The sequence below is a fragment of the Terrapene carolina genome, unplaced genomic scaffold, assembly GCF_002925995.2.
Source record: "Terrapene carolina triunguis isolate 2854851 unplaced genomic scaffold, T_m_triunguis-2.0 Scaffold69, whole genome shotgun sequence".
Classification (NCBI taxonomy): Eukaryota; Metazoa; Chordata; order Testudines; family Emydidae; genus Terrapene; species Terrapene triunguis.
The window spans coordinates 42,535,493-42,552,567 of NW_020664420.1; the positions used below are offsets into that span (position 1 = coordinate 42,535,493).

General features: G+C 38.9%; 1 protein-coding gene across 2 annotated transcripts in view; it reads left to right on the top strand.

Moving 5' to 3' along the window:
• The window catches only part of CCDC125 (coiled-coil domain containing 125), a 39,098-nt gene that overhangs the window by 2,824 nt on the left and 19,199 nt on the right, over positions 1–17,075 (top strand). The window contains exons 1-7 of one of the 2 annotated variants that reach the window (XM_029910948.1): positions 771–797; positions 999–1,356; positions 3,359–3,417; positions 5,659–5,745; positions 9,323–9,400; positions 12,164–12,249; positions 16,047–16,129. In XM_029910948.1, the coding sequence (XP_029766808.1) occupies positions 1,038–1,356; positions 3,359–3,417; positions 5,659–5,745; positions 9,323–9,400; positions 12,164–12,249; positions 16,047–16,129 (712 nt within the window). In that variant the 5' untranslated portion in view covers positions 771–797; positions 999–1,037. Of the gene's footprint in view, positions 1–770; positions 798–998; positions 1,357–3,358; positions 3,418–5,658; positions 5,746–9,322; positions 9,401–12,163; positions 12,250–16,046; positions 16,130–17,075 lie in introns of those variants that run through there. The other variant, XM_024215059.1, reaches the window with a different exon arrangement.

Here is a 17,075-nt window from a genome sequence, read left to right on the forward strand (position 1 = left end):
GTTTTTCGATTCTTAATTTCTAGTGCTAGACATCATGGCGATGGGCACAATGGAAATGCCTAAAAGATAAATGGCGACCTCCCCTTTCTTAGAAAAAAATCCTGGGATTAGTGGTTCCAACAGCTATCAAATTATTATTACATCATATTGAAAATTAAGAGAGGTAAAGTCCAAATTAGTGGGATATGATTTAGAAATGTTTACATCAGCTTGCAACTATTGTAGTGTTGAAAATGTTACCAATCAGCTGGTGTTGACATTTCAACATGCTAAAAATAATATACACAGAATGAAGGTGATCTATGACTAAAGAAAGGATATAAAGTTTTTCCTCTTTATAAAGGTTTAATTGTTTTTACAAATTAAATGTCTATCACTGAACAAGCCTCAATTGAAAATAGTATTAAATTGTTTAAAACGAAATCCATTAAATTCAAGAAAGTTCAGAAGGGAATAATTTTTCTTATACTTCTACTGTACATGAATTACTTGTGCATGAACTAAATGTTACACACTTCAGAGAACTTGATGTGACTCTTGTACCTAGTGAATTGTAAACCTAATAATACTTCTTCTTTACTGCCTTTTTTTTAAAGTAAAGAAACCTAGTGAGTAGATAGGTAGGCGTGTTCTCTTGTGCCTCGTTGGCAGAGACCAGAACACTGATATGCTTTTATGTTATTAGAAACATACTTTGAACAAACTGAAAATACCTGCTGCTTTTGTGTCAGTTAAAACCAATCTGTTTGTTTAATCTTAGATTCAAGTCACCAGAATCACTCCTGCATACCTAGCAGGTAATTTTATCGACAAATGACTTAGATTGTCTTAGTGTGTTTTGTTCATGGACACAGTAGACATTTTCTGGGATCCTGAACATGGTGTTGGAAAACACTGGGACTCTAAAAACACAAGATTTTTCACTTCATCTCAGACAAAGTACTACATTCCCTTCTGAACTGCTACTTTGTTTGAGGATCTTTTCCCTTTCAAAATAGGTATATAGAGTTCTGAAGAAGACATCATTCGCATTGCCAATGAGTGAGGTGTTCACATTACAAAGCAAACAGGAGGAGAGAGACTCGGAAGGTGAAGAGGATGACATGACATGTGGAGACTTGGGAAATGGACTTGGTAGAAGACCTGGTGGTGTCTATGAAATGGAAGGTTTAAATGTGCACACATTTAGATCTAGGAAAGGGTCTGATAAGATCTTCAACCCGCTTCTGCTAAAGAAAGGGGAAGAAAGTGATGCTGCAATTTTTCACTATTCAAAATGCAATGGTTTGTATGATGTGTCATCCAAAAAGCTTGGAATAAGTGGCATTACTAGATGCAGCCGACAAAATAGTTCTGGTAAGACTAACTTTTAGTTAATTATTTGCCCCTAAAGTTTCTCTGTTTGTGAAATTGAGAAAATAATCTATCTCACAAGAGTGTTATGAAGCTTTATTCAAAATGTTTCTAAAACATTTTGAGAACCTCTAATGAAATATTTTTAAGACGTGCCTGTAATGTTTGCACAATACATTGGTAATTGATATAATCTTAAAAGTTAGCGTTGTAGTCTTTCGAGCTCATGTCATGTCACCGTAAAGTTAGTCACCCTTAGAAGTCTAATAATGCTTAAGAATTTTAGTTATGCTGCTTATATTTTCTGATACTGCTCTGCAGTGCTGAGATATTTTTATGACAAACAGAATTAAGACTATGTGAATTGCTGAATAAAAATGTTTATTTACATTAGACTTTTGGGAGTTGATTTAGCATGATAAACACTGAATTATTGTATAAATACAGCCAAATGCATTGGACTGTAATTTCAGTTTAGTTTTGGGATGGTCTCAGCTCTCCCTCCAGCCTCTTCAAATGCTAGGGGTTGAAGCTATATTGGATTTTTCCCTTCCAGCTACTGGTCCTATGACCCTTCTTTCATGGGGTCATTGAAAGTGAGGTTTGACAAAGAAAGCAGGAAATAAGGGGGCGGGGGAAGAAGCAGACTAGTTTTCTTTATTTATGGAGGCGGGGAGGGATAGCTCAGTGGTTTGAGCATTGGCCTGCTAAACCCAGGGTTGTGAGTTCAAGCCTTGAGGGGGCCATTTAGGGATGGGGGGAACTGTCAGGGACAGTACTTGGTCCTGCTAGTGAAGGCAGGGGACTGGACTCATTCTTTCAAGGTCCCTTCCAGCTCTATGAGATAGGCATATCCCCATATATTATTATTATTCTTTTTTTAATGGAGGAATTGGAATGACACAGTCCTGTTCCACTTCCTTGTGTCTGTAAGCTGCTTAAGTATATCATCCCTGAAATTATATCTAAAATTTAGTTTCCAGCTAAATATCAAACATCTGTTCTTGATATTTCATTGAAATTATAGTTCAGGAACAATCTCACCCTTAAAAAGTCACTCTACAGTATTTGAAGCTCTCTGTTTTCTCATTATTAGTGTTGAATTTTATATAAAGGTGGCAATGCTGTGAATATAGTCAACTACAGTTAGTGCTTCTCCTTTCCCCCCCCCCTCCTTCAAATGCCTTTTTAGTTATTGGTGTTCTAGTCACTCTGGCTCACTCCGGCCCCCTCCAACATAAACCAAACTGTCCGACATAATTGCTCTTTTTCTGGTGTCAGCAGGACCAGTGTGAAATTTATGAGACTTGTGCAATCCCAGTCAATTTCACAATGCTTCTGCTTGCACCCTAAGTGATAAGGGTCTATGCAATGAGCTCCATGCAAGCAGAGCTTGAGCCCACATGGAACCATGTTGAATTCATTGGGCCTCTGCATAGGGGTCTACCTATGTGGAATGGAGGTCACTGAAGGATTAGGGCATAGGTGAGAAAAAGCAGTTGCCCATAATAAGCACTTGGGATCTATATGAGTTGAATGAGTGGATCCAGTGTAGTGCTTCCCTCCATGTATTCCTGCAAGGCTTCATGCAAGTCATCCACACTCTATGCAATTAGAGTTCTTGAACACCTGGTACCTAGTTGTTGTCTTGTTTTTTAAATGTTGAAAACTTAAAACACCTTTTTTCATAAATATACAGGGAAAAATGAAAATGCATTTGGGGGAAAAGAGTTTTTTTGGTAAAAGGAAACACTTGACATTAATTTATTCTCTGTGTGGCTAAACTTTTCTTTTTCTAACTTTGGCTTCTTTACTGTGAAATATTGCAGACCACATAATAGATACTGTTTTAATGTATTTTGTAATTCTGTGTTATTTAGCCTCATAAAAATTAAAAGGATGATAATGAGTGTCTAAATGGGCTCTCTTATCAATATAAAGGTAAAGAAAACTAAAAGAATTGGGAGTTTTGTGAATGTGTTGGTATCTCATCAATTTTATACAGAGTCTAATTCTGATGTGTCAAATGAAGAATTAAGGCAACAACTTCAGGAGGCTATAGAGGTTAGTACTAGTCTTGAATGGGCTTCTTTTGCAATGCTTGCTTATTATAATGTAATAAAATATGTATAATATTATTTCATTGGAAGATCTTAGAATACCCAAAACTTTTGGGTAAACATGAGTTCTGTCAATCAGAGAGCTAGTTGGGAGACTTAAAAGATTCTGTGCCCCAGGATCTATAAGCCTGAAGGTCACTGTACCCTCTGGATTTTCCAATTCAGGAATGCAATGAAGAGGAAGACTCTTTGTTCTAGATTCCCAAAGTGTGGAGGGCCTTAAAGGGGCAATACTTCATTTAGCAGCAATCTCTTCATGACACTCTCGGTTTGGAAACCTGGAGCACCAACATGGAAGCTGGCAGGCCTATTTCAAGCCAGCTGTGTTGAAGGGACCTGGCATGCAGAGCACAGTAAAATCTTAAGGAACATCACCAAATTTATTAATCAAATATTGGTAAATTGGGATGCTATGCTGTACAGTTCAAGGAAAAATTGTCATTTGAATGTGTTGTGGTGCAACTTCCATTAACTGCGGACAAACATAGGAACACAAATCTTATTACTATCAAAGTAAAACAAATACAAAAAACAACCCTTTACACATTAGTATTGTCTTAGTAACAAGATAAATAAACCACAAAAATGAAAAGCTAAGTAAAGAGAACAAAATAGGAGCCTCCAGATAAAGCTGTGGGATAGTAGCATTCATTCTAGCAGAGTAAAAATAAAAACCATTTCAAGAGGGTATATGGATAAGAGCATAAAGCTTTGTCATAGAGAGGATATGCAAGTCAGAAAGCATTCTATTAGTCATCAAACAGCATAACATGTGGGCCCAGTCCCTGAAGGTGCTCAACACCTGGGATTTGCTGAGTGCCCTCAACTTCCACTAAATTCAGTGGGCGTTGAAGGTGTTCAGCAGCTCCCAAGAGGCACTCTGTACTCAATAAGATCACTTGCATCTGAGAATCAGTTTGCAAAAGAGAGAGCATATTTTATTGAAATTCTCTACTTAGTCCTGCAGTTTAAACATGAAATACTTCAAAGGAATGATTTGCCAAAGATTTGGCATGTGCTGCTTCTAGGGACCAAATGTAAGGTGGAAACTAAATACAAAGCATATGTGCCTATATAGTCTAGATTGAAGGCTAAAATCACTGGATAAGAATATTGTCATTTTCTAGGAAAAGGACTACTTTTGAAACTCTAAAATACTTGAACTCTTGATTGTGTAGTGCATATACAATCATATTCTGTACTGAATGAATCAATTCAACCAGTGTTTATTTTTGTCCATTTGTTTTGAGATATTCAACTGAATGGCTCAATTTGTACACCCAAGACAGTCCTCCAAATATAGGCACATTTCAGTATCAGTTGCTGAATTAGTGGAACTGTAACAAATGCTGGTTGTCAGTGTTGATTTTGGAGCAGAATCTAGTTCTAGCAGCCAGTCAGATTTCTACCACCTACAATCTGCAAAATTAATTTCAGCTATTAACATGACTGACTTCTTATCTTTAACATGAACTTCGGTTAAAAGAATCTGGGACATTTTTGTCTGAAACCTCGTCCTTAACATTGCTTTTCTGCTCTGACTCACCTAAAGTTCCAAGACAGAACTTTTGTGTTTGTGTGTGTGCGTTTGCTCAGAGTGGGTGCAGGTCATTGTTGCTTGTCACCAGAAATGGAAGGGGGACGGAGGGAGGGAGTGTTTTTTCTTTTTAACTCTTGGAAATTGCAAACTGACCTCCTTGTAAGAGGAGAAGGGAACGTGATCCAGGCATCCAAATGAGGATAGAGTTGGGTAGGAGCTTTTTTACTTGGACAGCTGCTTAATTCTCAATATACAAAATAATGCTAGAATAGTATCCATATATTATATAATATCCATATACAGTTGTAGCAAAATTAAAAGAAGAAAGCAGAACAGGGCACAGTGTTCAAAAGCCTGTGCCAGAATAAACACAAAACAAAAGAACTGCAGAATCCAAACATATGTTTTTAAAGTACATTTGCAGAGAATGGGAAAAAATAGTAATTGTATGTATGCTTGATTATACATTTTGTTTAAATATGCATTCTCATTAGCATTATGTCATATTGGAAACAAGTTGTAAATCATATTAATAGGTAAAGATTATCTTGTGAAGGAAGCTCATTTGGTAACATAACTTGTTGAGACATAAGACTGTTCTGGCTTTTACTTTAGTTTTTATGTTTTTGTTTTTTTGCACTTCAGGAGGTAGAGATTTTAAAAGTAGAGCTTGAAGCATCGCAGAGACAACTTGAAGGAAAAGAAGAAGCACTTAAAATTCTGCAAAATATGGTAAGAAGTGCTTTTAAATTAACAGCTTATTTAATAGGGTTTTAATTTAAAGCATTAACTGTATCTGAATATTAAAGAACTAGCAATTATGAATACTGCTTTCCACACAGAGTCACAACTATTATTGAAAGAGGCTCCGCTATAATAGCACATTGGTAGTTTGACCTTATAGGATCTATCCACTTTAGTCAGTGGATGCTATCTTCCTTTGACTCCTTTTACTAATGTTGCTTCCTGTGCTGTGTCTTTCATCACAAATCAGAGGTTTCTTTCAGTTCATGTCCAGATCTCTCACAATAAAAGACAATACCTAATAACTATTAGGGGATCACTTTTTTGTATGTGTTGTGATATTTTTGTTTACTATTAAAATCAAAGCCACCGCAATCAATTTCCAAGGTTTTAGTGTAGTTACGCAACCCATTTACAGTACTGTTAGGTCCCATCCATTTAAAATTGTATTGGCATTGTACCTGGGTCAACGATCATTCATACAGTACCCTGGGTCCTTGAAAGTTACTTTTGTAACACAGACAGGCCTTAAAAGAAAAAAGGATCTTTTTTTGATTTTTTTTAATATATTTTTTTTCCAAGTTGAAGCAGAGGCAAACAATCCCATAGTTGGGATCCTCCTTCCAGATGATGTCATGGGATCCTCACACTGAGGATGAACCCCAGTTACTTGGAAGAGCCAGGTAATAGTAATGGGGGATTCAATTATTAGAAATATAGATAGTTGGGTTTGTGATGACTGGGAGAACCACATGGTAAATTGCTCTCTGGGTGCAAAGGTTTCCAGTATCATGAGACATCTTGACAGACTTATGTGCAGTGCAGGGGAGGAGCCAGTAGTTGTGGTACATGTAGGTACCAGTGACATAGGGAAAGGAAAGAAAGAGGTCCTGGAGGCCAAATTTAGGCCGCTAGGTAAGAGATTAAAGTGCAGGACTTCCCTGATAGCATTCTCTGAAATGCTTCCAGTTCCATATGCAGGGCCAGAAAGTCAGGTAAAACTGAAGGGTCTCAATGCATGGATGAGACAATTGTGTAGGAAGGAGGGTTTTAGGTTTATTAGGAACTGGGGAACCTCTTGGGAAAAGAACAGAATTATCAGACACACAGATAAACACAATATTTTGGGAAGAATCAATATGGCTTTTGTAAAAGGAAATCATGTCTCACCTATCTTTAGAATTCTTTGATGGTGTCAACAAGCATGTGGACAAGGGATGATTCAGTTGATATAGCATACTTGGACTTTCAGAAAGCCTTTGACATGGTCCCTCCCCAAAGACTCTTAAGCAGACTAAGTAATCATGGGATAAGAAGGAAGGTCCACTTATGGATCAGAAACTAGTTAAAAAATAGGAAACAACGGGTAGGAATAAATGGTCAGTTTTCGCAATTGGGAGAGGCAAATAGTGAAGTTCCCCAAGGATCTGTGCTGGGACCAGTGCTGTTCAATATATTCATAAATGATCTGGAAAAGTGGGTGAACAGTGAGGTGGCAAAATTTGCAGATGATACAAAATTACTCAAGATAATTAAATCCAAAACTTACTGAAGAGTTGCAAAGGGTTCTCACAAAACTGGGTGACTGGCAACAAAATGGCAGATGAAATTCAGTATTGGTAAGTGCAAAGTAATACACATTGGAAAAAATAATTCCAACTATGAATTCAAAATGATGGGTTCTAAATTAGCTGTTACCACCCATTCCAGCAGCAGTCAAAAAATCTAATGGCATGTAGGGAACCACTTGGAAAGAGAGAAATAAAAAAACAGAAAATATCATACCACTATATAAATACATGGTATGGTCACACCTTAAATATTGCATTTAGTTCTGGTTGCCCCTTCTCAAAAAAGATATGTTAGAACTGGAAAAGGTACAAAGAACGGCAACAAAAAGGATTAGTGGTATGGAATAGCTTCCATAGAAGGAGAGATTAAGAAGTCTGGGACTGTTCATCTTAGAAAAGAGACAACTAAGGAGTGATACAATAGAGGTCTTTACCCCTGGACGTAACACAGGAACAAGGGATCACCCAATGAAATTCATATGCAGCAGGTTTAAAACAAACATAAGGAAATACTTCTTCACACAATGTACACTCAACCTGTGGAGCTCATTGTCTGGGATGCTATGAAGACCAAAGGTATAACTGGTTTTAAAAAAGAATTAGTTAAGATCATGGAGGATAGGTCTGTCAATAGCTGTTAGCCAAGATGGCCAGGTATAGAACTTTTTGTCCCTAAACTGCCAACTGCCAGAAGCTGGGACTGTATGACAGGATGGATCATTTGAAATTACTGTCTTCTGTTCAGTTCCCTTTGAAGTATCTGGCACTGGCCACTTAAGAAGATAGGATACTGTGCTTCAATGGACCATTGGTCTGACCCATTATGGCCATTTCTATGTTCTTGAAATGCTGCTAAACTTTAAAAATAGCGAAGACTAGCAGGAGTTGAAACACAGCTGTGGTTTGCAGCTCTGTTATTGAAAGCTTAACATCTTGAATACTAAAACCACTAGGATTTTTGTAATCAGTTTAAATGTAAATTTAATTTAAAGAATTTTCTTTTTCTTCCTTATGAGTCTGTTGATATGAGGAAGTGTATGTGACTTAATCCCTCAGTAAGGAATTGCATTCACAACTCTGACCCACAATTTTTTTTTATATAGATAGTGCTATATCAATCTACTTAAGTTTTTAAGAAGTGGTTGCTCCTTGTCATGAAAGCAAAATGTGGCTTTTGAAATCTATAAAACCTATGGTCAAGAAGAGCTCCCTTTGATTCACAGGTGCCGACATTTGTCACCAGTGAGTAGGTTAATTTTGGGAGTTAAATACCTAATCTCTCCATGAGTCTCCACGCACGTGTTCTGGGAACTGAAAACCAGTCTCAGGTTCTGCAATTTCTACATTCTGTCCTTAATTAGTGCCAAAAAGAACAGCTGAGCTGAGGGACTAATGACAGATTTAAAGTTTGGTCTTTCAAAAACAAGGCTTGATATCCCAGCTTTCCAAAAGCGTATGCTGGTTAGTTCTAACCTTACAGGTTGTGAGATATCAACCCTTAAAGTCATATTATTCTAATTTCTAACTTGCTTCCCCTGCCCTTCCTTCTTCCAATAGCTGCTAGAGCTTATCATTCTTTATACCACGTAAGGGTACGTCTACACTACCCGCTGGATTGGCGGGTAGTGATCGATCTATTGGGGATCAATTTATCGAGTCTAGTGTAGACATGATAAATCGATCACAGATCGCTCTGCCGTCGACTCCTGTACTCCACCGCGGCGAGAGGTGGAAGCGGAGTCGACGGAGGAGTGGCGGCAGTTGACCCCGCGCTGTAAGGACGCGAGGTAAGTCGACCTAAGATATGTTGACTTCAGCTACCCTATTCTCGTAGCTGAAGTTGCGTATCTTAGGTCGATTCTCCCCCCCCAGTGTAGACCAGGCCTAAGTCTAGAATGGCCGTTTCCACAAGATGTAAAATGATACATTCATTTAGTTATATAATACTGTTAGATTTGTCTATATGATCTTGTCGTTGTTCATCTTTTTCACAGACAGTGTTTAATAAAGCCACTAGTCATACAAAAGCAATGCTTCAAAAAACTGAGGAACAAAAGAGAGCTTTAGAAAAGGTAAGGGTGCAGATTTCTCGTCTCTGCAAAATCATGCTAATATCATAGTGGCTTTATTCCTTGTAATTTGTGAGGCTAAGCCAATAATTTAGGATTTATTCTGAAGTGACAAAGGTGGTCCCTCTGTTTTTGAATATAATACATATCTGACTTTATTTCAGTTTTAGGTTTTGCTGACAGAAGTCTCATCCCACTTAGCTTTAAGGAGACAATGTTAACTTATCACATTTCTGTCTGAACATTTGTACCTTCTGTTTACAAATAATTAAGATTACTATATTGAAAAGACAGAAAAAATAATGTTTTTCAACTTGTTCACTTTGTGCATTTGACAGCACTTTGTTTATAGGCTGGGATTTTCAAAGGAACTTAAGAGAGTTAGGTGTCCAACTCTCCAATTTTAGTCATTTTCTCTCTCATTTTTTATGAGTGGGTGGGTGGCTTTTTCACACACAGGAGCAAGGTGGGGGAGAGACATTCTGAGAATAGCAATATAAATGTAGATCCATTAGAAACTGGTGGAGAGAGTTGAGGGCAAGTATAATAATTGAAACTACTTTAACTCATTTTTTTTTAAGACTTGAACTTGTATCTCTAATCAAATGTTAGACAGTTAGCTGTCTGTCTTTCTAAGGAACGTTACTGCAATGTTATGCTTGGTTCTGAGCCTTTAAGGTGTCCAATACATGGGCATTTTACGGATATACAAGTGGGATTTAGACAAGTACAAAAGATTACATTCAAATATGGACACAAAATTCCCTTTTATCTGGCAATTAAGTACTGCCTAAGTGAACACTCGCAGTGAATTTATATTGTAATATGCCACAAAGAGGCAGTTTTTCCTGCTGAATAAGACATAGGGATTACATGAATGCTTGTGGAAAATGTCTGGCCTAACTGCCTCAACACATGGAATCCATCCTGAAGACCTGTCCGCACTGCAAATAAAACTGAGTTGTAGCACCTGGCTACCACATTTACAATTTGTAGTATAGATAGGACATTGGAAATACCTGCGGCCTTAGTACAGTTATTGGATACAGTGAAGTTTCCTTGTACACTGTAATTGTAGTTGAGTTGGGAGAAAAACTTCTCCCACTTCTAATGGAGAAGTGCCACTTCTAATACAAGAAAACCTGCTCCTCCTCTTCATCTACTATATATACTGTTGTGTGGTGAGGCAAAGGGATTACTTGGAATGGTAGCATGTTAGAAGGAGGATAATCACTTGATCTCTCTCCCAATATGGAACTATTACTCAAAAGCAGCTAACACCATCAATTTCTCCATTACGCTGATGTTTGGAGAATTTTCCTTCAAAAAGGTGAGTGTAGAACAAGGTACCTTACTGCAGTGTTACCATGAGATAGTGTCACTTGGATACTGGAGAACTTTACCATTATCCACTTGAGTGCAGCCTAATGTATTTAGGCAAAACATACCTCTTGTGTCCTCAGTGGAAGATTGTTGCTAACTGCCACCACTGCAGAGAAACTGTGACAGAGTTTCACAGTAAAACAATTAAAGCAGAGTGGGAATTTTTCAGTATGTATCTAACAGTGTGCCATCTGTCAAGTATTAATTTTAATTGCTACATCCAGACAGGTCGGATTTCTACACATACTGATATTCTTTATATAAATAATTTCAACTTGATATTCTTTGTACAGATAGCAGCTTACTGTTAGTATGGGAAACTCCCATAGGAGAAACTGTCTAATGTCAAAAAGGCCCATCTTAGATGTCTGAGTATTGAGAAGAACACTTATTGTGAAGGGAAAGGGGTACTTAAAGAAACCATGGCATAATATCCATGAATTTTTGGACAGCCCAAACTATTAGTTAGTTTTAACCTTGTGTCTGAAAAGGAATCTATTGGGTTTTTGTTTTGTTCTCCCCCAACCGCCCAATTAGTGGGCATCACCCAAGAAAAATAACCATACAGAATGACATAACCTAAAAAGGTAATAGGGACTTGTGACACATGGACTTCAGAAGCCCCAGCAGTTTATAATCTCCTTTTAAACTCTTCAGAGGATCCCCTCTTAAACTCTCCAGGTGAAATCCTGGTCCCATTGAAGTCAGTGGCAAAACTCCCAGTAACCTCACTGGAGCTGGGATGTCCCTTTCTGTGAGCACTTGTTTTCACACAAACTTGCACCTGTTCAATTAAACTGTTCACTGATGTGAGCACTCTTATTCCAGTTTAAGAGTGTCTTATTTCAGTTTAGCTTAAATCTGTTCTAAACTAAACCAAAATAAACCAGACTTGCACCAGTTTAACTAAATCTATTTAAAATCACACCTTAAACCAATGCAGCTCTATGTACAGACAATCCTGTAGTCTGTCACATTGCCCTCCGACTATGTTCAGAGAAAAGGACAAGCTAATACCATGTTGTAAATCCTGATAAATATTCCAGAACTTTGTAACCAAATCTGGAGGCTGCCTACAGATGCTTTCCACAATATTTATCTAGGTCTGTTTATTTTTAAATCTCCTGTATAGTTAGTTTCAACTAGTCATGTAAAATTACTAATTAAGTATTTTTTAAAGACAGCTTTAATTTAAAGAGGACTGTTAGTTGGCTCAGTAACAGAGTGAAACTGAACTCTGACATTAGGGAAAGCAGAACCAAGAGTGTCCTTGGATAAAATGTCTGGAACATGGACAATTTTTTTTTTTTTTTTTTATAAACTAAATGTTGTGGTGCTTTAGACTCATTTCTGTAATTAACTATTGCTGTTTTTTCATCTCAGGAAATAAATGCTTTGCAATGGGAAATTGAATTTGATCAAGAAAGATTTAAAAACATAGAAGAGACATGGACAGAAAAATGTGACAGGTATTTGAATACAATTATGGAATCTCTCTTGATTTTTAAATATCTTGTTGACTCTTGGGTGAAGTTTTTCTAATGTCATCTGCATGCCCCAACATACCAGATTTTCTGATTCTTCATGTTAATTTCCTTGTGGATCTCAGAAAGTATTTAACATTCATCAATATGCTAGACATGTCAGTTTTTAAGTATTGAGCACTAAAGTTGATAACTCGCAATTCTTTACTCTTGTTTGTAGAGTATATGTTAAGCGGCTTTGCTGATTTGAGCTTTCAATTCAATCTGTCTTTCCTTATGTTAACCAACTGGTACAGGACTATTTATAAGTTAACATTATATTTAATGAGGTGTAGAAAATAATGCTGGTGTGGCGTGCAGGCATATAGTAGGGTCAAACAATGGTTAATGATATTTTTGTTTTGTACACTATAGCCATGAGTAAGAGTGTGCTCAAGTGAAATGTGATACTACCACTTGCCCCACATTTAAATAAAAATTGCTTTTTGACTGACAGCAGCTGTTACTTGTTGGGTATGTAGGACAAACCAAAAACACTGAATTAGTAACATAACACAACAACAGACATTGAGAGCACTAACAAGCAGTCTCCCAGCAGACTTTTTTTTTTTGATTATTTAAAGACATGAGTAACTTCTCTGAAGTCCAAACAGCAGAATTTCAATTATTTCAGTGAAGATTATTTTATATTTTTTAAAAACACATCTAGAACCAAGGAATAAGTACATGTACATTAGTTGATTATTATGTATTTGTTTGTTATGTTCTGCAAATTATCAGCTGTTCTCTACTCATCTAACCTATCAGGATTATCAACAAATACTCTTTAAAAACACCTACACCCTCCTAATTCATCCTCTCTTCTTAAAAGCTTGGGTATAACAGATAGACCTTTTTGGCATGTCCTGAAGGTCATACTCTGCCTTTGTCCAGCTAATGATGAAGGAAGTTCCAGAATTAAGGGCTTCTCATATAAGGGCTTGCTATCAGACCCTTTCCATTTAAATCACGAGTGCATGAATGTGAGCACCTCAGCTGATCTCACATGTTGTGGAATCAAACAAAAAGAGGGCCAGGAAAAAAAACGGTATATCGGTACTCTGTTAATGCTTAGAATTGCATATAAGAGGAACTTGTGTGCTGCCTAGCAAGAGTTGCTGAGTAGGCCAGAATAAAGTTCGATTAGAAACCGAAGTTGAGAAACAGTTTTAGAAAGCTGCAATGATTCAAGAGCTCAGTCAATTTTTCAAAAGGTTTTCTGATCCCTGAGACAACAAGATGAGAAGTGTGGGTCTTTTGCCTTTAAGGGCTGGTCTACACTGGGGGGGGAGGGGGGATCGATCTAAGATACGCAACTTCAGCTACGTGAATAGCGTAGCTGAAGTCGAAGTATCTTAGATCGATTTACCTTGGGTCCTCACGGCGCGGGATCGACGGCCGCGGTTCCCCCGTCGACTCGGCTACCGCCGCTCGCTCCGGTGGAGTTCCGGAGTCGACGGTGAGCACGTTTGGGGATCGATATATCGCGTCTTAACGAGACGCGATATATCGATCCCCGATAAATCGATCGCTACCCGCCGATACAGCGGGTAGTCTGGACGTACCCTTAGATGTATATTTAAAGGAAGAGATTTCAGTCCACCAGTTAACTGTTTAAAAAACAAAATAAAAAAAAAAACCCCATGAGATGTAATTACATGTATTTTAATAAAAACTCCGGAGATGTGCCGGGAAAAGGCCTATTAATACAATATCAGAACAAAAAGTATGGAAACAAGGCTTGTCCCTTTCTCTTCCAGGAACAGGAAATATTTAAATGCAAGGTGAAGTGCATTACATTTTGATGTACTCAAGAATTAAAAGAACAAATGTGTTTTAGAACCATACTTAAGGAAATAGGAAGTTTGCACTGTATGCTAAGGACAAAGCCATATCGTAACAGACAAATGTGCCCAATAAAATCACTGTATTTTGACCTTTAATGGACATTATGGATTGTCTAACAAATATTTCAAAGTACTATAATTACCATATATACTCGATCATAAGCTGGTTTGTTTATAAGCCGACCCCCCCCCAAGATGGATAAGTAAAAATGACAAATTTTTATGACCCATTCATAAACTGACCCTATAATTCAGGGGTTGGCTCCCGGCCCACGGCCCATCAGGATAAGCCGCTGGCGGGCCGAGACTGTTTACCTCGAGCGTCCTCAGGCACAGAGGTAAACGTAAGTAAATAAAATGTCCTGACCCGCCAGCAGCTTACCCTGATGGGCCAGGACAGCAATTGGTGGGGAAATTTTGGATGAGGGGGGGGAGTAGGTGGGGGTCAGGGGAGTAATCCCTGTGACCACCCCCCACACGTCCCCATCCCTAACCCGGGACCTCCCCACATGACCCCTCCCTGTATAACTCCTCCCTGCCCCACCCCTAGCCCGGGACACCCACACCTCCCCATCCCATCCCTTCCCACCTTACCTGGGGCGGGCTGGGGGAGGATGTCTCTGGCCTGGCCAGAGCTGCTCCGGCAGGCCGGGCGGTGTGACTGCAGCCTGCTCCGGCGGGGCGGGCGGCGCGGCCACAGCCTGCCAGCCCCGGAGCTGCAGCTGCTTTGGAGGCTGGGGGGAGAGCAGTGTGGCCAGAAGAGGAGAGACTCTGGCCCTGCCTCTTCCCTTCTGGCTCTGCTACCTCTGCTTGCCCCCTCTGTTGGGGGGTGGGTGGGGAGTTGTGTCCCACCTCTCCCCCTCTCTATACCTGTTCATAAGCCGACCCCCTTCTCTGATGCTTCCCTTTTTTACTAAAAAAATTCGGCTTATGAACGAGTATATACAGTATGTATTTTGTACATATTTTTAATGACTGTTCCCAGTGACAATATAGTATCTTCCATTTTCTCTCAAGTTCAGGTGTTTTTCAGGTATTTTACGTTCCATTTTACTTTTTTGAAATTTTCAAAAAGTTTCTTATTTGCAAAGGCTTTGAATGTGCACTTTTGCATTTTTTTTAATGTTTCTTTTAGTGTTTGTTATATAATGGGCAGTACACTAAATATTATTAGCAGAATCTCCCACGAAGAATCATTGACTGTTGAAGGCACATTATCAGCTTAATATCTAGCTGTTGCTTTTTTTTAAAGAGTTAAAAAGTAGTTTCAGGTTCTATATTTGGTATTTGCACCAACCCTCTGCCAGTTTTTGGAATTTTATGATGCAGTATCTTCCATTTCTTGTACATATTTTTTTCTCTTTCTGTTGCTGTGGGAAATCTTCACAAACAAAAGAGGAAACTGATTACACACACAGGGAATGTCTTCACTACGGGGCTTAGTCGACCTAAGTGAATAACGTAGCTGGAGTCGATGTAGCTTAGGTCGTCTTATCCGTGTCTTCACTGTGCTGCGTCGACGGGAGATGCTCTCCAGTCGACTTCCCTTACTCTTCTCGGAGAGCTGGAGTACCAGGGTCAACTGGAGTGTGCTTTGCCATCGATTTAGCGGGTCTTCACTAGACCCACTAAATCGATCCCTGATGCATCAAGTTGCAGCAGCGTGGATCTCTCCGGTAGTGAAGACCAGCCCACAGTCTTGTCAGAGGCACAGAGTAAGCAAATTGAAAAAAATATAGCAGGGGGATTTTTCTCTAATCTTTCAGTAATTCCAATTGCTACATATAAAAAAGTTAAGGAAAACATTTTAAGACACAAGTGATTTTTAACTTGAGTCAGTTTTTAAATAACTATGTCAAAGCTAAAACAGTCTGTGTTTGTTTCCAACTTCTGCAGGATATATTGTGAAAATGCAGCCCTTAAGGAAACATTGAAACTCAGAACAGATGAAGTTAGAACTCTTAAATCTGAAAATGCAAGTAAGCAAACACTGCATTGCTCAATACTTTTCCCTTTTTAAAAGTACTGTTTTTAATGAGAGAGACAAGATAGATGAGGTAATATATTTTATTGGACCAACTTCTGTTAATGGAATGGACAGCTTCACAGAGTTCTTCGGGTCTTGGGAATGTAACGAGAGTCTAAATATAAGTTGGAAGAGATTGTTAAGCATAAGGGGTTTGTTGTATTAATTTAGTTGGAATATATGGGCCAAAGGTGTTAACATTGTTTAATGTTGGACAAAGACTATGTTAAACAAGGTTCGGGGTTTGTTATACAGAAATCGCAGCCTGCTTACTACCATGGCAAACACATTATTAAACATCCTTTTAGAAGGAAAATCTCCTTGTTTGACAAACTCTTAGATGGTATTAAATATGGTAATAACTGTCCTTTTGGGGAAAAGAGAAGAAGTTGCTTGAAGTGGGCTACAGCTATTGTAAGTCTGATCTCATTTCATCCCAGATGGTGGTTGGGATTCAGCTTGAGCTCATAGGGGTGGTGATGTTATTCAGGTCCTTCTCTTCGGCCTGGTCTGGTCAGGACATCCCTCAGGATCAGGATGATGAAAGCTCAGGGTCCCAGGAAAGGGGCTGTATGCCAGCCATGATGGTAAAGATTGCTCCTGGAGCATCACAAAAGAGGTTTATTTTACTTTAAGAGCCAACACATTGTTATTCAATGGTGCCTATATGTTCATCTGATCTTGCTTTGTTTAACTTTGGATCTGGAAATCATCTTTAGCAGCCGGGACCGCCCAGGGGGGGCAAGTGGGGCAATTTGCCCCAGGTCCCGGGCCCCGCAGGGGTCCCCATAAGAGTTTTTTGGGGCCCCTGGAGCGGGGTCCTTCACTCGCTCCGGGGGCCCCGGAAAACTCTAGTGGGGCCCGGGCCCCCGGAGCTTCTTCCGCTCCGGGTCTTTGGC